At 41.3% G+C, this 17,306-nt stretch overlaps 2 protein-coding genes across 3 annotated transcripts; one reads left to right on the top strand and one right to left on the bottom strand.

Annotated features, from left to right (window-relative positions):
• Positions 1 to 1,954: 1,954 nt before the first annotated feature.
• Positions 1,955 to 10,321, bottom strand: LOC118892949 (1,2-dihydroxy-3-keto-5-methylthiopentene dioxygenase-like). Its single transcript, XM_036848028.1, has 2 exons — positions 10,144 to 10,321; positions 1,955 to 2,557 (listed from the first exon to the last, which is right to left on the bottom strand). Exon 2 carries the CDS (start codon positions 2,501 to 2,503, stop codon positions 2,006 to 2,008), a length of 498 nt encoding a protein of 165 aa, XP_036703923.1. The 5' UTR covers positions 2,504 to 2,557; positions 10,144 to 10,321; the 3' UTR covers positions 1,955 to 2,005.
• Positions 9,328 to 15,362, top strand: PLK2 (polo like kinase 2). 2 transcript variants are annotated; one of them, XM_036848026.1, is made up of 14 exons: positions 9,328 to 9,730; positions 10,328 to 10,435; positions 10,576 to 10,692; positions 10,893 to 11,022; positions 11,253 to 11,340; positions 11,816 to 11,911; positions 12,021 to 12,219; positions 12,320 to 12,467; positions 12,826 to 12,923; positions 13,224 to 13,353; positions 13,586 to 13,826; positions 13,948 to 14,077; positions 14,337 to 14,447; positions 14,583 to 15,362. In XM_036848026.1, exons 1-14 carry the CDS (start codon positions 9,461 to 9,463, stop codon positions 14,772 to 14,774), a joined length of 2,058 nt encoding a protein of 685 aa, XP_036703921.1. In that variant the 5' UTR covers positions 9,328 to 9,460; the 3' UTR covers positions 14,775 to 15,362. The 2 variants fall into 2 exon arrangements, with proteins under 2 accessions (XP_036703921.1, XP_036703922.1); XM_036848027.1 differs by lacking the exon at positions 14,337 to 14,447 and having other exon boundaries at positions 14,583 to 15,257.
• Positions 15,363 to 17,306: the final 1,944 nt, after the last annotated feature.

Below are 17,306 nucleotides of genomic sequence, written 5' to 3'. Positions count from 1 at the left end.
ATACACATGGTCAAGAAGCACATGAAAAGCTGCTCAACATCACTAATTATTAGAGAAATGCAAATCAAAACTACAATGAGGTATTACCTCACACCAGTTAGAATGGGCATCATCAGAAAATCTACAAACAACAAATGCTGGAGAGGGTGTGGAGAAAAGGGAACCCTCTTGCCCTGTTGGTGGGAATGTAAATTGATACAGCCACTATGGAGAACAGTATGGAGTTGCCTTAAAAAACTAAAAATATAATTACCGTATGACCCAGCAATCCCACTACTGGGCATATACCCAGAGAAAACCATAATTCAAAAAGACATATGCACCCCAATGTTCACTGCAGCTCTATTTACAATAGCCAGGACATGGAAGCAACCTAAGTGTCCATCGACAGATGAATGGATAAAAAAGATGTGGCACATATATACAATGGAATATTACTCAGCCATAAAAAGAAACAAAATTGAGTTATTTGTAGAGACGTGGATGGATCTAGAGACTGTCATACAGAGTGAAGTAAGTTAGAAAGAGTAAAACAAATATCGTATATTAACGCATATATGTGGAACCTAGAAAAATGGTACAGATGAATGGGTTTGCAGGGCAGAAATAGAGACACAGATGTAGAGAACAAATGTATGGACACCAAGTGGGGAAAGTGGCCAGGGCCAGGGTGGTGGTGGGATGAATTGGGGGATTGGGATTGACATGTATACACTAATAGGTATAAAATGGATAACTAATAAGAACCTGTTGTATAAAAAGTAAATAAAATAAAATTGAAAAAGTAATTTTTGTTTAAGATGTCAATGAGACAAAAGGTTTTTACTTCCAAGAATGAGGAAAAGCTAAAACACCTTTACCTTGTTTTTGTTTGTGTTATATTCACTTAATACTTTGTTTTTATTTATAAAAATTTAGATAATTTGACTTTAGAAAAGAAGTGTACCCTTTATGATAGATTCAAAAGGGAGATTACTTTTTATGCTGATGCTACACAAGGCAATGGAATGGTGGGTATGACTTAAAGGAATAGCCGCATTTTAAACAACCTTAAAAACTTTATAGCATTGATTGGCATTATCATTTTGTACCAGTAGAGGGAGATCTATGTCCATTGCAATAAATTAGTAGTTTCAGTCTGTGCAACAGTGAATGAAGGGAAAGGGGAGTTGCTCTCAAACACTGTTATTATCATGTCCAGGAAACAGGTGGATGGGTAGCTAGGTAGGCAGGCAGGTAGAGAGACAGATGAATGAATAAAAGTTTGGTCAACTATTTTGATAAATGTATAATATAAACCTTCATCAAAGATTACTGGCAGGATTTACCACAGAGTTTTATTCACTTACAAAATGCCAGTAGGTCAAAATGAACATAACATAAAAGGTATTTAACATATTTAATATTTATTTATTTATTTATTTATTTATTTTTAAACGTTAAGGCAGCTACTTTATTTTGAACAAGAAAGTGGCATAATCAAGTGAGGGCCCCCGTTAACTCGCCAGCTCATCCCCCACGGCACCCCCCCCCCCACCCAGCTTCCCCCCATGTTCTGGGAGAAAAGCTTCTTCTCTCTGCCCAGTCCTGTCATCCACTGTCACTCCTCCACACAAGGCAGGCATGGCCTCGCTTGGTACCTGCTTAACGTCCAAGAATCAGGTCCAGATGGGGCAGCTAAGTGGCTGCGTTTGGGGAGTTGAAACTCACTTGGTCACAGCAGAAGGCACGAGCTGATACAGGGCCACTGACCACTGGTCCTGAATTAGAGAAAATGAACGGATTTGCCCAGATTTCCACAGGTGCTTCCATGCACCAACCGGTTCTATAGCTACTTCCATTAAAATGTATTCTGATCAAACAATCTTGCAGACGAAAGCTCACCTAGCCTCAAGTCTACAACACAAAAGCAAGGAGAATAGGACAGATTTTCTGCTGCTACCATGTCCCGGACCTTCGGGTACACGAGGCCCCAGGGCACCGCTAGGCCATCTGTGCCAGAAACTCAATACTGCCCACGGGCCTCGAAGTGGGCAGCCGGGCAGCTGTACGCCGTCCACGCTGGGTCTCCCACAAGCAGCTGCATGGCCTTCACGTAGTTCTTCTCATCCAGCGTGAAGCGGTGGTATATCCTGGCGGGGAGAGTGATCATGTCTCCTTTCTCCATGAAGATCTGGATCCACCTGTCCTCTTTATCCCTCACGTCAAAGTACCCACTACCATCCAGGATGTACCGAATCTCGTCATCCAGGTACAAATGCTCCTCGTAAAACATCTTCATCTTTTCTTCATAATTTGGTAGTTTGTCTTTGCATATGGTTATCACGTCCATCCAGGAGTAGTTTCTCTCTTTTCGGATCTTTTCTAATTCTGGATCATTCTCATCTTTGTCAGCATTCAGCGTCCAGTAAAGGACACCGAGCCAGTGCAGCTGCTCCAGGAGGACCGGGTGCGCGGGCTCTGCGCGGTGGAGCTGCAGCGGGTCACCGGCGGACTCGTCCATGTACCAGGATTGCACCACGGCTGGGCTGGGGGCACGGCTACCTGGACCCTGGACCTAATATTTAAATTTAAATCTTAAAATTAACCTTTTCTTTTATATTCATTAAGTTGCTTTTCAAAGAGTTAGACCTTAAATTTAAATAGCCAATCAATTAGATATATTGTGACAAATATAAAACGAGGTTTGGTCTCTTTTCACCATCCTTAGATGCTCAGGATATTTCAGTGGAGACGTACCATGGCCAGCCTAGCCCCTGTAGCCTCCTGGCAATGCATACGTATATCGAAATGTTCTTCCCATTGTTTCACTTCCCTCACGTCATGCTGGTTAGAAGTATGTTTTTTTTTTAACCTGGATTTAGGGTACTCATAATTGGACTAACCATATTCCTTGGCTCATGACATAGTTATCATTGGTCTCCCCAGGTATACACGTCTTGTTTGAGTTTTCCCATAATCCAATCCAAAAACTGATCATGGGCAATAACTTATATGGACCTGCATGTTCTTTCCCTCTCTTACATCCCTTGCCTCATACAAGGTAATCATTGCTCTAAATGTTCTGTTTAACATTTCCACATTTTTAAAAATAGAATTTTAAATCAATACATATATATGTATAAACAAAATATGTAGATTTAGCTCTTGAATTTTATAAAAAGAGTAATCTTTAACTTGCCCTTTTAAAAACCAAACATTAAGATTTATTCATACTGATATGGAAATGTGTAATTCATTGATTTTCATATAATATCCCATATGTGTATGTACCACTGTATATTTATCCATTCTCCTATCTTATGGGCATTTGGTTTGTGTGGTTTTTCTTTTTCTTTTTTTTTTTTTTGTAATTACTAGAAGTACTGCCATGACTATACTTGTATATGTCTCCTGGTACATATGTGCAAGGATTTCTCTTGCTGGGTTGTAGGATGTAAGAATGACCAATTCACTCTCTTAGCAAAACTGTACACGCAAATTGTTGACCTCTTTTCCAACACTTGATGTGTTTAGGCTTCCTAACTTTTACTTATTGAATGAGTTTAACTGGTCTTGATATATATTTCCCTAATTATTAATAACTGTGAGAAACTCATTTATTGGCTATAAGTAGTTCCTTTTCTATGAAATGCTTGTTTATATCTTTTACTTATTGTTATGTTGGGTCATTTTTCTTACCAATATATATGTAGGAGCCCTATATATTTCTTTGTTAGTTATATGCATGCAAATCTCTCTACCAAATTATAGCCTTTTTACTTTAAAGTCTCTTTTTTTTTTCGGCTGCGCTGCACGTAATGGGGGATCTTAGTTCCCCCACCGGGGATTGAACCTGTGCCCCTGCAGAGGAAGTGTGGAGCCCTAACCACCGGACTGCCAGGGGATTCTCCAACTTTAAGGTGTCTTTTGATGAATCAAATTTCTAAATTTTAATTTAGCCAAATTTATCAATCTCTTGTTATACAGTTAGTGGATTTTGCATGTTGAAAATCTTTGCCTTTATTGAACAGGCTATCCTTTCCCCATAATATAGTTTTGGACATATATAAAGGATAGTCTCTTCAATAAATGGTGCTGGGAAAACTGGACAGCCGCACGCAAAAGAATGAAACTGGACCATTATCTTTATGCCATACCCAAAAATCAACACAAAATAGATTAAAGATCTGAAACCATAAAACTCCCAGAAGAAAACATGGGGATAAGCTCCTTGACATTAGTCTTGGCTATGATATTTTGGATTTGACGACAAAATTAAAGGGAATAAAAGCAAAAATAAACAAGTGGAACTACATCAAACAAAGAAAGCTTCTGCACAACAAAGGAAATCATCAACAAAATGAAAAGGCAACCTATATAATGACAGAAAATGTTTTCAAATCATATATCTAATAAGGGGTTAATATGCAAAATAAATAAATAACTCATACAACTCAATTGTAAAGAGATAAGCAATCCAATTAAAAATGGGTAGAAGACATATGAGCCAGCAATCCCACTCCCGGGCATATGTCCAGAGAACACTCTAATTCGAAAAGATACATGCACCCCCGTGTTCACAGAGGCACTATTTACAATAGCCAAGACATGGAAGCAACCAAAATGTCCATCAACAGATGATGGATAAAGAAGATGTGGTATGTATATACGATGGAATCCTACTCAGCCATAAAAAAGAATGAAATAATGCCATTTGCAGTAACATGGATGGACCTAGAGATTTTCATACTAAGTGAAGTAAGTCAGACAAAGACAAATATCATATGACATCACTTATATGTGGAATCTAAAATATGATGCAAATGAACTTATGTACAAGACAGAAACACACTCACAGACATAGGAAACAAATTTATGGTTACCAAAGGGGAAAGGGGGGGAGGAATAAATTACGAGTTTGGGATTAGCAGATACAAACTACTATTGACATATAAAATAGGTAAACAACAAGGTTCCACCATATAGCACAGGGAATTATATATATTCAATATCCTCTAATAAACCATAATGGAAAATAATATGAAAAAGAATATATTATATATATGTATATATATAACTGAATCACTTTGCTGTACACCAGAAACTAACACAACATTGTAAATCAACTATGCTTCAATAAAAAAAAAAATGGGCAGAACACTTGAATATTTTCCAAAGAAGACATACAACTGGCCAACAGGTAAATGAAAAGATGCTCAACATCAGTAATCATCAAGGAAAGGCAAATCCAAACTACAATGAGATATGATCTCACACCTCTTTAGGATGGCTATTATTAAAGAGACAAGAAATAACAAGTGTTGGTGAGGATGTGGAGAAAAGAGAACCCTTACGCACTGTTGGTGGGAATATAAATTGGTGCAACCACTATGGAAAACAGAATGGAGATTCCTCAAAAAATTAAAAATAGAATTACCATATGATCCAGCAATCCCACTTCTGGGTATATAATCAAAGGAAAGGAAATCATAATCTTGAAGAGATATCGCTATTCCCATGTTCACTGCAGCATTGTTAATGACAGCCAAGGTATGGAAACAAAGTGTCCATCAACAGATGAATGGATAAAAAAAACATTTGATACACACACACACATAATGGAATATGATTTAGCCATAAAACAGAAGGAAGTCCTGTCATTTGCAATAACATGGATGGACCCTGAGGTATTTATGTTAAGTGAAATAAGAGAGAAAGACAATGTATATTCTCATTTTTATGTGAAATCTAAAAAAAATTGAACTCAGAGATACAGAGAACAGATCCGTGGTTAATAGAAGTCAGGGAAGGCAGGCAAAATGGGTAAAGGGGGTCAAAAGGTACAGACTTCCTATTATAAGATAAGTAAGTCCCTGGGATGTAATGTAAAGCATGGTGACTCTAGCTAATGATACTGTATTGTATATTTGAATGTTGTTGAGAGAGTAGATCTTAAAATTTATTATCACACAAGGAAAAAATATTGTAACTGTATGTGGTGATGTAAACTGTGTTAGCCATTTCACTATATATATATATACACACACACACACATATATATACACATACATATATCAAATCATAATGCTGTACACCTAAAATTAATGCAGTATTACACGTCAACTAGATCTCAATAAAAAAACCTTTCCCTACCCTATGCTCTGAAAGTTGGTTACTTATATTTCCTACTGATGTTTTGTTTTGTTCTTACTCTTTAAGTCCTTACTCCATCTGAAGTAGATTTTTTGTACATGGTGTGTGTTATGGGCTAAAAATTGTTTCCCTTCAAAATTCATAAGGAAACTCTAGTCCCCAGTACCTCAGAATATGACTGTATTTAGAGATAGGGCCTTAAAAAGGTGATTAAGGTTAAATGAAGTCATTTGGGTGGGCCCTAATCCAATCTAACTGCTGTCCTTATAACAGGACATTTGGACATACAAGGGGACACCAGGGATGCTCTCTCACAGAGGAATGATCACGTGAGGACACGATGAGAAGGCAGCCATCTGCAAGTCAAAGAGAGAGGCCTCAGGAGGAACCATGCCTGTCCACACCTTGATCCTGGACTTGTAGCCTCCAGAACTGTGAGAAAGTAAATTTCTGTTGTTTAAGCCACCCAGTCTGTGGTATTCTGTTAGGGTAGCCCTAGAAAACTAATACAGTGTAAGATACGGATTTCATTTTTTTTTTTAATACGGAAAAATCAATTTTCTACTTCCATTTACTGAATAGTTTCCTTTCCTCAATGATCCATCATGTTTCCTCTGCCATATACCAAAGTTCCATATATAAGTGGATCTAGTTCTAGGCTCTTTATTCCATTGGTCAGTCTATCCCTGTGAGAGGACCAAATTTTCTTAATTGCTCTAGCTTAATTATAAGTTGTGATAACTGGTAAAGAAAGACCTTCCCCCTTCTAATTCTTCTTTAAGTTAGTTTGCTATTTTTGATCACTTACACTTTCAAAGTTTGCAATCAGCTTGTCAAGTTTCACTAAAAGTCATATGGGGATTCCATGTGTAATTACATTAAATCTACAGAACTACAGAGAAATATTTTGTAATTAAAGATTTATCTCTATTGGAAAGTACATTTATTTCCTTTTTTGTTCTACTAACAACAATTTTAGTTCTGTCCACATGATGGCACCACAAACCAAAAAATCAGATTTTCATAGTTGGACAGAAGGCCCCATAACACATATATATGTTAATATTTTATTAAATGCTCAAATGTTTTGGAGGATAGACCTGAATTTCACATGGCATGTTCCACAGTCCATCAAATGCTTAAGTACATTTGGTAAAGAGATATACTATAGTATATGATAATCAAAGAATGGAAATAATAATGAAAAATATCATGACTATTCTTCATAGTCCTTTTATCATAGAAAGTCATAAACAGATATAGATTAAAAAGTTCATTATCAACCGAGAAAATAAAGACAAGGTATAAAATTAGCTCTGGAAATTTAGGTAGTATTTTCTAAACCAGCAAGCCTACTACAGGCTAGTAAGTAAGTTTGCATAAATCTGGGGAGCAAAGGTCACCCCTAGGTTTACCTTTAAAGAGGAGGATTGCGTAATTCTTCATATCCACCACCAGGTCCGCCGCTTATTCCAGCCCTGATACTCATGGGGTAAATTCTACTTTCACTTTATGAGAAACATGCCTTGGCTTGCCCTGAACTGCTTACAGAATCCAAAAGGAAGAGTCACAGAAGACTTTCCCTTTCTACTCTGTAATGCCAATGAAACTCCTTTCTACATTATGTGGGAAATACTTGAGACAGAATCTTCGAAACCGTGCACATTTAATTAACTGATACCATACATACCCTGATGGTATCTGGACTGGAGCCAACCCTTTTCTAGGTACCTTCCAGGGGGGTTATTAATCTGGTATTCTATATAGCACTGGAAATTAGTGTCAAAAAACTGTTTAACACATCTTAACTTGGATTTAAAAATCTGTCTATTGCTAATTAACATAACTTGGATGTTCTACTAAATATATATAGAGAGAATAGTTAACTTAAATTCGTTAAACCCCAAATTCCTCATCTGTAAAATGGGAATAACAATATTTCCTACTTAGAATGGATGTAGAATTAAATAAGGCTTTTCAAAATACTAAGCACGGTACCCTGCACATAAATGCACTACTGTCATTAGAACAAGAAACAATGGGGGTCCCAGGTTAGCAAGTCTGAATCGTAAAATCTGGAAATGGGAAACTAAGCCATGTTTTAGCTCACTTGGCTATGCTCCTCCCTCATGCTACCAATCCCCTCCACTTGGAAGGCCTAGGATTGACTCTCCCAGCACCAGAGCAGCCACGTGGCTTAATGAGCCATTTAAACGACGCATTCCGCATAACCGCTTCGGAATAAGAAGTGATAGATGATTTCGATTGTAAAACCAGAGTTAGCACCAGGTGCACTTTTAAACCACTTACTGTCAAAGAAAGCCCATATAGTCATTAACCGCTGCCCACTCGGACTAAGTGCGCTTCTAGAACATTCCACGAGATGGCGCCTTTGCTTCCAGTCTTCGGACATCCTGAACGCGAGGCCTTCCCAAGGCGCTGGCCTCCCTCTCCAAGGTTAAGGGCCCGACCTCCGACAAAGGCTTGCTCTAAGGTGATGGGCAGAGGCCACACGGGCCTAAGTGGGACTTGGCCATGGTCAGCCGGCCGGCCCCGGCCGAAGTCAGCTTCATTCAGAAGCGGCGGGGAGCTCGGAACACCCTGTTCCGCGGACCCTTGTCTTTCGGGGGCACGGCCTCCCCGCAGGGCCCCTCTAGACAGGAACTAACGGGGTAAAACTGCAGGGGCGGCGGCAGCCCAGAAGGTCTCCAGGTGGCCACCGGGAAGCCTCACGTGCCTGTGCAGTGGCTCCGGCCACACTCACACCTTGACACCGGAGGCGTCAGGTTGTAGGGCGGTGAGGAAGGGCTGTGCAGGGGAGGGAACCTGCGAGGACTGCAGCACCCGGCGGGGCTCTGATCACTGCGCCGCCGGCCGCGGGGCGGGTGGGGGCGGAGCCAGGCGTCGGCCCTCGGGTTTCTACTTCAAACCCAGAAGCTCGGAACATTCTAAGAATGGGATGGCGGTCACGGGAACGGGCGGACGCCTGTGTCCGCCTCCCCGTCGGGGTGAGCCCTCCCCGCGGCCGACACGCGGCTCGCAAGCTGGAAGCCAGCGGCCCATCGCAACCTCCCGCTCGGTCCCGGGCGCTCTGGAGGCCGGTGGGCGGGGCGTCGCCCGTGACGTCTCATCCCGTTTCGATTCTCCGCCCCCTTCTCCGCCCATATATAAGACTTCTCCGGGCGTTTGCACTCGCACTAGCGAACGAAGGCGTCGGGCGTGGGAGGTCGGCGGCTGTGGCGGGGGCTCAAGGGTAGAGGCCGGGCTCGGTCGCGTGTCCGTGCCTCGGAGGTGGCAGCGGGCAGTGCAGGGCGGCGAGGGGACCATGGAGCTCTTGCGGACTATCACCTACCAGCCGGCCGCCGGCACCAAGATGTGCGAGCAGGCGCTGGGCAAGGCTTGCGGCGGGGAGTCGAAGAAGAAGCGGCCGCAGCCGCCCCCCGAGGAGCCGCAGCCGCCGCAGCCCCAGGTGCAGGTGCAGCCGGCCGCCCCGCACCACCATCACCACCACTCGCACTCGGGGGCCGAGATCTCGAGGATTATCGTCGACCCCACGACGGGGAAGCGCTACTGCCGAGGCAAAGTGCTGGGAAAGGTGACGAGCGGCGGGCGCCCTGCTGCCAGGCGGGAGGGAGGTCTGCCCGGGCATCTCCCAGGCCGGGCCGGCCGCCGAGTCCCCGCGCCCACCGCTTCTCGGCGTCTCGGGAGTCCGATCCCGGCGCGACGTGGGCTGCTCACCTGCCCTCCTCTGGCTTTTGTGCGCTGGCAGCGCCGGGATCGACTTCACATCCTTAGCCGCGGCTCAGTCTGCGTCCCGCCGCCCAAAGACATTGATCTTGAGGCCAGAAGCGAGGGCTTTCTATACCGGACCTAGCTCTCTCGAGCTGCCCCCCAGAGGATTTTCTTGACAAGTCTTTTCAGACCCTATTTCTCATCTCCCCAACCCCAAGCCCCCTCCTCCGGAAAGCTCCTCTCTGTAAAGGGAGAAGGGGCACAGTTTTAACTTACTGTTTTCAGGAATGCTTTTCCCTTCGTGAAAGAGCTTTAAAAAAAGTAGACCGCATCCTTCTGTCCGCCCTTCCTCTCCCATATTTTTGCTTTTCTTTCTCATTTACTTACTTAAAAAAAAAAAAAAATCTGCCGTCCATGTCCCTGCCATACTCAATTCCGTCTCGGCTTTGTTTCCTTTCAGGGTGGCTTTGCAAAGTGTTACGAGATGACAGATTTGACAAACAACAAAGTCTACGCTGCAAAAATTATTCCTCACAGCAGAGTAGCCAAACCTCATCAAAGGGAAAAGGTGTGTATGACTGTTGAGTAAAGTATTTTCTTTGTGTGCAAGATGGCCCTTCCCTGTTAGGAAGATGTCTTCTGCATGTGTAAGACTGGCTTTTCAGAGGTGAGGGAGGCTAATAAGACTGATCTTGCTTTTTCTTTTAGATCGACAAAGAAATAGAGCTTCACAGAATTCTCCATCACAAGCATGTAGTGCAGTTTTACCACTACTTTGAGGACAAAGAAAACATTTACATTCTTTTGGAATATTGCAGTAGAAGGGTAAGTGTTCGCTCCTATTTGAATGCATTTACTTCCCGCAAACTGACACGGCATTCACACTGCGCTTTATCTGGGAATTTCGTTGTGGAGGTAATCATTACACTGCAGCATTAACTTTCATCACTCATCCTGCACAAGGAAGCCACTGATTTTGGTAACTTTGTTTGACAGATTCTCTTTTTTCCTTCTCCTCTTCCCAGTCCATGGCTCATATCTTAAAAGCAAGGAAGGTGTTGACAGAGCCAGAAGTCCGATACTACCTCAGGCAGATTGTGTCTGGACTGAAGTACCTTCATGAGCAAGAAATCTTGCACAGAGATCTCAAACTAGGTAAGCCTTTCACTCCAAATGCTGACTTTTGTGTCGGAGAGGTGTGCTCTCTCTCTCCCTTTTTTTACATATTAATGTTCTTAGTTGGGATCTAACCAGTGCTACCTTGCTTGTGAATGATGGCTTTCACTTTAAGCAACTGGCTGCCTGCCTCTTGAGTGGATGTGTGTGTACTTGGTTAGAACAGCTTTTCAAGGGAATTCAGATCTTTTTTTTTTTTAATCATCTAGGAAACTTTTTTATTAATGAAGCCATGGAACTAAAAGTTGGGGACTTTGGTTTGGCAGCCAGGCTGGAACCCTTGGAACACAGAAGGAGGTAAGAGTCAGAAGGATACATCCTGCTAGGGTTTTGTGGAGATCAAATATGCCCTTTTTATTTTCCAGTTAATGTTTCAAAAGCCAGTTGATACTAAAATCTACAAACCGCTACAGTGTTAATTGAAGGAAACACTTATCCAGTGCCACTATGGACCAGGCAGAGTACCTCATGCCTATAAGTTGATAATGAAACAAATCTGTCTTACATTTACCTGAAATATATAATTATGCCCTGCTGTACCTGGTCTCAGTTGGCTTAAAACACTTTGTCATGTGGCTGAAAAAAATTGTACACACATTAAAAAAAAATTACCAAGTCACTTGGTCAAATGTCAGTTGTTCACATGCCAGAAATCAAAAGTCAAAGGTTTCCAAATAGAAATTCAACATAGTGCTTTCAAGGTTTTATCCAGAGAGCTAAGTTTAAACAGTAGAATAGTTCCTAATGAGATCTTCATGTTTTGTTTTCCTAGAACGATATGTGGTACCCCAAATTATCTTTCTCCTGAAGTCCTCAACAAACAAGGACACGGCTGTGAATCAGACATTTGGGCCTTAGGCTGTGTAATGTAAGTAAATGCACCAAAATAATCAAAAAGCAAATTTGGATGTAGATTTTTAACACTCGAAAAGAGTTGCTTTTTGACCGTTCCTAAAGAAGTGTTTCCTTGCATACAGGTATACAATGTTACTAGGAAGACCCCCATTTGAAACTACAAACCTGAAAGAAACTTACAGGTGCATAAGAGAAGCAAGGTATACAATGCCCTCTTCATTGCTGGCTCCTGCTAAGCACTTAATAGCCAGCATGTTGTCCAAAAATCCAGAAGATCGTCCCAGTTTGGATGACATCATTCGACATGATTTTTTTTTGCAGGTTGGTGCATTTTTTTTTTTTTTTTTTGCGTCTTTTTATTACATGCTCTTGATCCTAATTTCCCAGCAGGTTACTGAAGATCTTGTCTTTTACTTCATAGGGCTTCACTCCAGACAGACTCTCTTCTAGCTGTTGTCATACAGTTCCAGATTTCCACTTGTCAAGCCCAGCTAAGAATTTCTTTAAGAAAGCAGCTGCTGCTCTTTTTGGTGGCAAAAAAGACAAAGCAAGATATATTGACACACATAGTAAGTTATAAGACTTCTTTTGTTCTTCTGTGTCCAATATTATATATAAAGTTGATAAGTTAGTTAAAAGAGGCTTTTATATTAACATAATTTGGCCTGTATGTTTGTACACTATTTGACTTTTTGTAGCATAATAAATCCACACTGCAAATTGTGGTTGATAGCTTTTTGTTTCATACGCATTAAAGTGTGCTTCTTGCATAATTGCAGCTGATGGCAAAGATAAAAGTAAAAGCTGATGATTTTGCCTTGGATGCTCTTAAGTTGGTTATTAATGCCAGACGAGGAAATATGGCTAGCTCTGTTTCTACCTTGTTTGGATAGAATAATGCTCATAATTCTTTTCCTTGATTTACAGACAAAGTGGCTAAAGAAGATGAAGAAATTTACAAGCTTAGGCATGATTTGAAAAAGACTTCGATAACTCAGCAACCCAGCAAACATAGGACAGATGAGGTATGCTAAAGAAGAGTAAAATAGTTATAAGCACTTTATATCATTTCCATTCTTTGTTAATTATCACTTGGATCACATACTTACTTAAAGTTTTCTTTCCAACCCTTTAAAAGGGAAGATTTTATCTCTTAGTTTAACAATGCATGCAATTGAGTTACCGAAATATCTTTTACCTGGCTTGTGTCCATTGCTTTTTGTTAAGCTTTCCTACTAATTGCCACAATCTCATCTTAAACTAGAATTCTCAACCCCAAATGAATTTTAAATGCTTGACGATTGCCTGGCTCTTCTCTCTTCTAGGAACTCCAGCCACCTACCACTACAGTTGCCAGATCTGGAACACCCGCAGTGGAAAACAAGCAGCAGATTGGAGATGCTATTCGGATGATAGTCAGAGGAACTCTTGGCAGCTGCAGCAGTAGCAGTGAATGTAAGTTGTTGTCAATTGCATTTTAAATAATGACGCTCTGAATGCCAGTGCTCAATACTAAGTAACTGAAGCCAGTTTGGTTTTTGGCCTGATTTAACATAGGAGAAGCAAAATTAGAGGATTGGAACAGTTTTGAGTCCTCCATCCTTAGATTTAGCGAAGGGAGACTTAGCACCTACCATGGCCTGAGGTTTTGTTGTTAATTATTTTCTAAATTTCTCTGACTTTTCAGGCCTCGAGGACAGTACCATGGGAAGTGTCGCAGACACAGTGGCAAGAGTCCTTCGAGGATGTCTAGAAAACATGCCAGAAGCTGACTGCATCCCCAAAGAGCAGCTGAGCACTTCCTTTCAGTGGGTCACCAAATGGGTCGACTACTCTAATAAATATGGCTTTGGGTACCAGCTCTCAGACCACACTGTAGGCGTCCTCTTCAACAACGGTGCTCACATGAGCCTGCTTCCAGATAAAAAGTAAGCGTGTTCAGTTAAGGAAGCCCTGTCAGTTCTTTAGTTTTGCCCTAAGGAAATCTGAAAATAGTGACTAACTGCTTCCATTTTTCCTTCTTTTCTCCGTATTGTTCCTGTTCTTTAGGACAGTTCACTATTATGCAGAGCTTGGCCAATGCTCTGTTTTCCCAGCAACAGATGCCCCTGAACAATTCATTAGTCAAGTGACGGTGCTGAAATACTTCTCTCATTACATGGAGGAAAACCTCATGGACGTAAGTGCCGTGGCTTTCAAGCAGTGATGTTTGCAGTGCGGTCCACAGGGCAGTAGCATCTGTGTAGCCTCAACGCTTTAAGGCATGCAGCCTCTCATGTCCCACCCTCAATCTACTGCATCAGAATCTCTGGGTGGTGGGACCAGGAATCTCCAGGCCATTCTGGCACTTGCTTAAGTTTGATAGGCATTTGCTTAGAAGAACTGAGTGCACACACTGCAAAGTTTCTGTAGGCACTAAGTCTCCCAATCTCTCCCAGGGTGGAGATCTGCCTAGTGTTACTGATGTTCGAAGACCTCGGCTCTACCTCCTTCAGTGGCTAAAATCTGATAAGGCCTTAATGATGCTCTTCAATGATGGCACCTTTCAGGTAAATGAACCCTTGAGGAAAGCACATGTTTAGGTCCTAAAAAAATGCTTTTTACCTAGCCAATTTAATCACTGACAAAACTCTTCACATCTCGAATACTTAGAGAGATCTAATATCTATGTCTACTTTTTAAAGGTGAATTTCTACCATGATCATACGAAAATAATCATCTGTAGCCAAAATGAAGAATACCTTCTCACCTACATCAATGAGGACAGGATATCTACCACGTTTAGACTGACAACTCTGCTGATGTCTGGCTGTTCATTAGAATTAAAAAATCGAATGGAATATGCTCTGAACATGCTCCTACAGAGATGCAACTAAGAGACTTTTTGAATGGATCCTATGGGGCTCCTCTTTTCCACTGTGAGATCTACAGGGAAGCCAGTAGAATGATCTACAGCACGTTGAAGAAGGTGGACAGGTGGTGGTACGAAAACAACTCCCCCGTGGCCTGCTGGACCTGGTGGGACCAGACCAGGCCGAGGCACACAGTTCTGGACATTGGACAAGCTGAGAGCGAACCCGAATGCAGTTTTCCTTGACGTACCTGTTTCAAAAGGTTTTTCAGACAATTTCTCAGAAAGGTGCATTGACTTAACTTCTCTCTGTGGAGAGCACTTCAGACAGAGGACTTGGAACTGTGAATATACTTCCTGAAGGGGAGGGAGAAGGGAGGACGCTCCCATGTTGTTTAAAGGCTGTAATTGGAGCAGCTTTTGGCTGCTTAACTGTGAACTATGGCCATATATAAATTTTTTTTTTTTTTTTGAAGACACTTGTGGCTGGAAAAGTGCATTCCTTGTTAATAAACTTTTTATTTATTACAGCCCAAAGAGCAGTATTTATTATCAGTTTTTTTTATGTTGACCATTTTAAACTGACTGTTGGCAATAAAGAGTATGAAAAAGCAGAAGCAGTGATCTCCTGTCTTTGGTATGGCACCAGCACTGCATCACAGCATTCTTCGATCATGGATTCTTGGCACTCTTTGGCAGGACACTGAGTGTAGAAGCAGGCTAGAAAGTTAAGAGTTTTAACCTTGCTAATAATAATTTCTAGGAAGTCAGTCTTTAATACCTGAAGTGAAGTCATATGCTCTCTGGTAGATCTAGCTTGAGAAGAGAAGAGTATAACAAAAATACCACTCTTTTCACAACCAGAATATAAGCCTCCTACTGACTACAAAACCAATTTCTCTCTGGAATATTTCCCCAAAACTCGTTAAGCTTGGAGCTAAAAGCTAGAGTAATCCTGTGTAAACAGATCTCTGTTATTAAGTGTCAATAGGTACCGGAAGTTTATCTTAATGTGGGCAGAACTCTGTACTTTATAATACTTGCACCACCTAAATGTATAACTCAGCTTAAACCTACCTAAACACTCCCATTGCCACCAGTAGTGAGAAGTACTTTGTAAATAAGTCATTTTCCTTCTGGTGCATGGATGATGAGGAATGGTAAGGGTACCAAGCTTTGGTTTTAAGCCCATCTTTTAAACTATCAAATTATCCAAGGGGTAAATCTGAGACAGTTTTCTCTTTCAGTGGGCTCTCTCCTTTGACAGGTGTACAAAGCTGCTCCCTGTTACTCTGAACTTACAGTGACCTGTATAAAGTGCAAATACTTTTTTTGTTCAATTGTAATCCCACTATAAGGAAAAGATTGTCCTGCGAAAAGCAGCACTCTCTCATGTGTTACGCTCTGTTTGCACTAGGATCCTGTACAGAGTAGTGTAGAGATGGTGGTTGTAATTTTACAGTTTTCTAAAATTACTACAAACTGCACCTGATATGCTTTATTAATAAAAGTCAAATCTGGAGAACTGTTTATGGATATTTCACAGTTCCTAGAGTAACTCCTGCTGACTGGAGTTCTCTGGCCGCGTGTACAGCTTCAGTCTCTGTTAAATGGTTTATGGTAATAGCTGAAGAAGATAGTAATAGCTGAAGAAAACTGGATAATTACACTAACAGCTCTGTGTGCAAAAGTAGAATCTATTTTTATCTTTGTGAGCAGAGCGGTAGAAGTAGGAGTTTGTAAATAGTAAAAATTGTGTTTTCATTTTGAGTTTTACAGTGTTAGGTTGTATATTACTTCACCATTTCAAAATTAGGTACTTATCCATTCTTGTATGTACTGAGGGTCTACTGTGTGCCAAATCCAGGGCCTGGCGTTGGAGATGTTGAGTGAGCCCAAACCTCCCCCTGCCCTTGAGGAAGTCACAGCGGAGTGGAGGAGACATTTGTCTAGTGCATTTGTCTAGTAGTCTGATAAGTGCTGTGATATTATGATAAAGATATGCACTGGGTGTTGTGGGAACCAAGAACAGGAATCATGGGGAAGGAGCCACAGGCGTGGGGTGGACTCAGAGAAGAGATTCCAGAGAAGAAATTTCTTTTTTATTGGGTTTTGAAAGATGAGTGAGGGTTAAATAAAGGTATGAGATGGGGAAGCGTATTATAAGCAGTGGGAATAACATATATACATGCCCGAGGGTGAAAGAGTTCACAGGAGAAGTGGATGTGTAAGTCTGAAGTATCATAGGTAAAGGCTGGAAGAAACAGACCTGATGTGCCCCCAAGTTCCATCACAAGGCATTTAGGCTGCACTGAAGGCTATGTGTAGTTACTGAAAGATTTTAAGGAAGCAAGTGACCTAGTATTTCAGTTTTATTAAATTCATTCTGGGGACATAAGCAAGATGGGTGGGGAAGAAGATGGAGAAAGATGACCCCAACAGTAAAGATACTAATGTTGTGATCCAGGTGAGAAAGGACTTTATAAAAAGGAGCATATAAAGAGTTAGGTAGTGTCTCCTTTGGCCCATCTACCAATAGTTTATTTTAGTATCCCCA

Source organism: Balaenoptera musculus, chromosome 3, assembly GCF_009873245.2.
Source record: "Balaenoptera musculus isolate JJ_BM4_2016_0621 chromosome 3, mBalMus1.pri.v3, whole genome shotgun sequence".
NCBI classification, from domain to species: Eukaryota; Metazoa; Chordata; class Mammalia; order Artiodactyla; family Balaenopteridae; genus Balaenoptera; species Balaenoptera musculus.
This window is presented reverse-complemented; position numbering and strand designations above follow the sequence as displayed.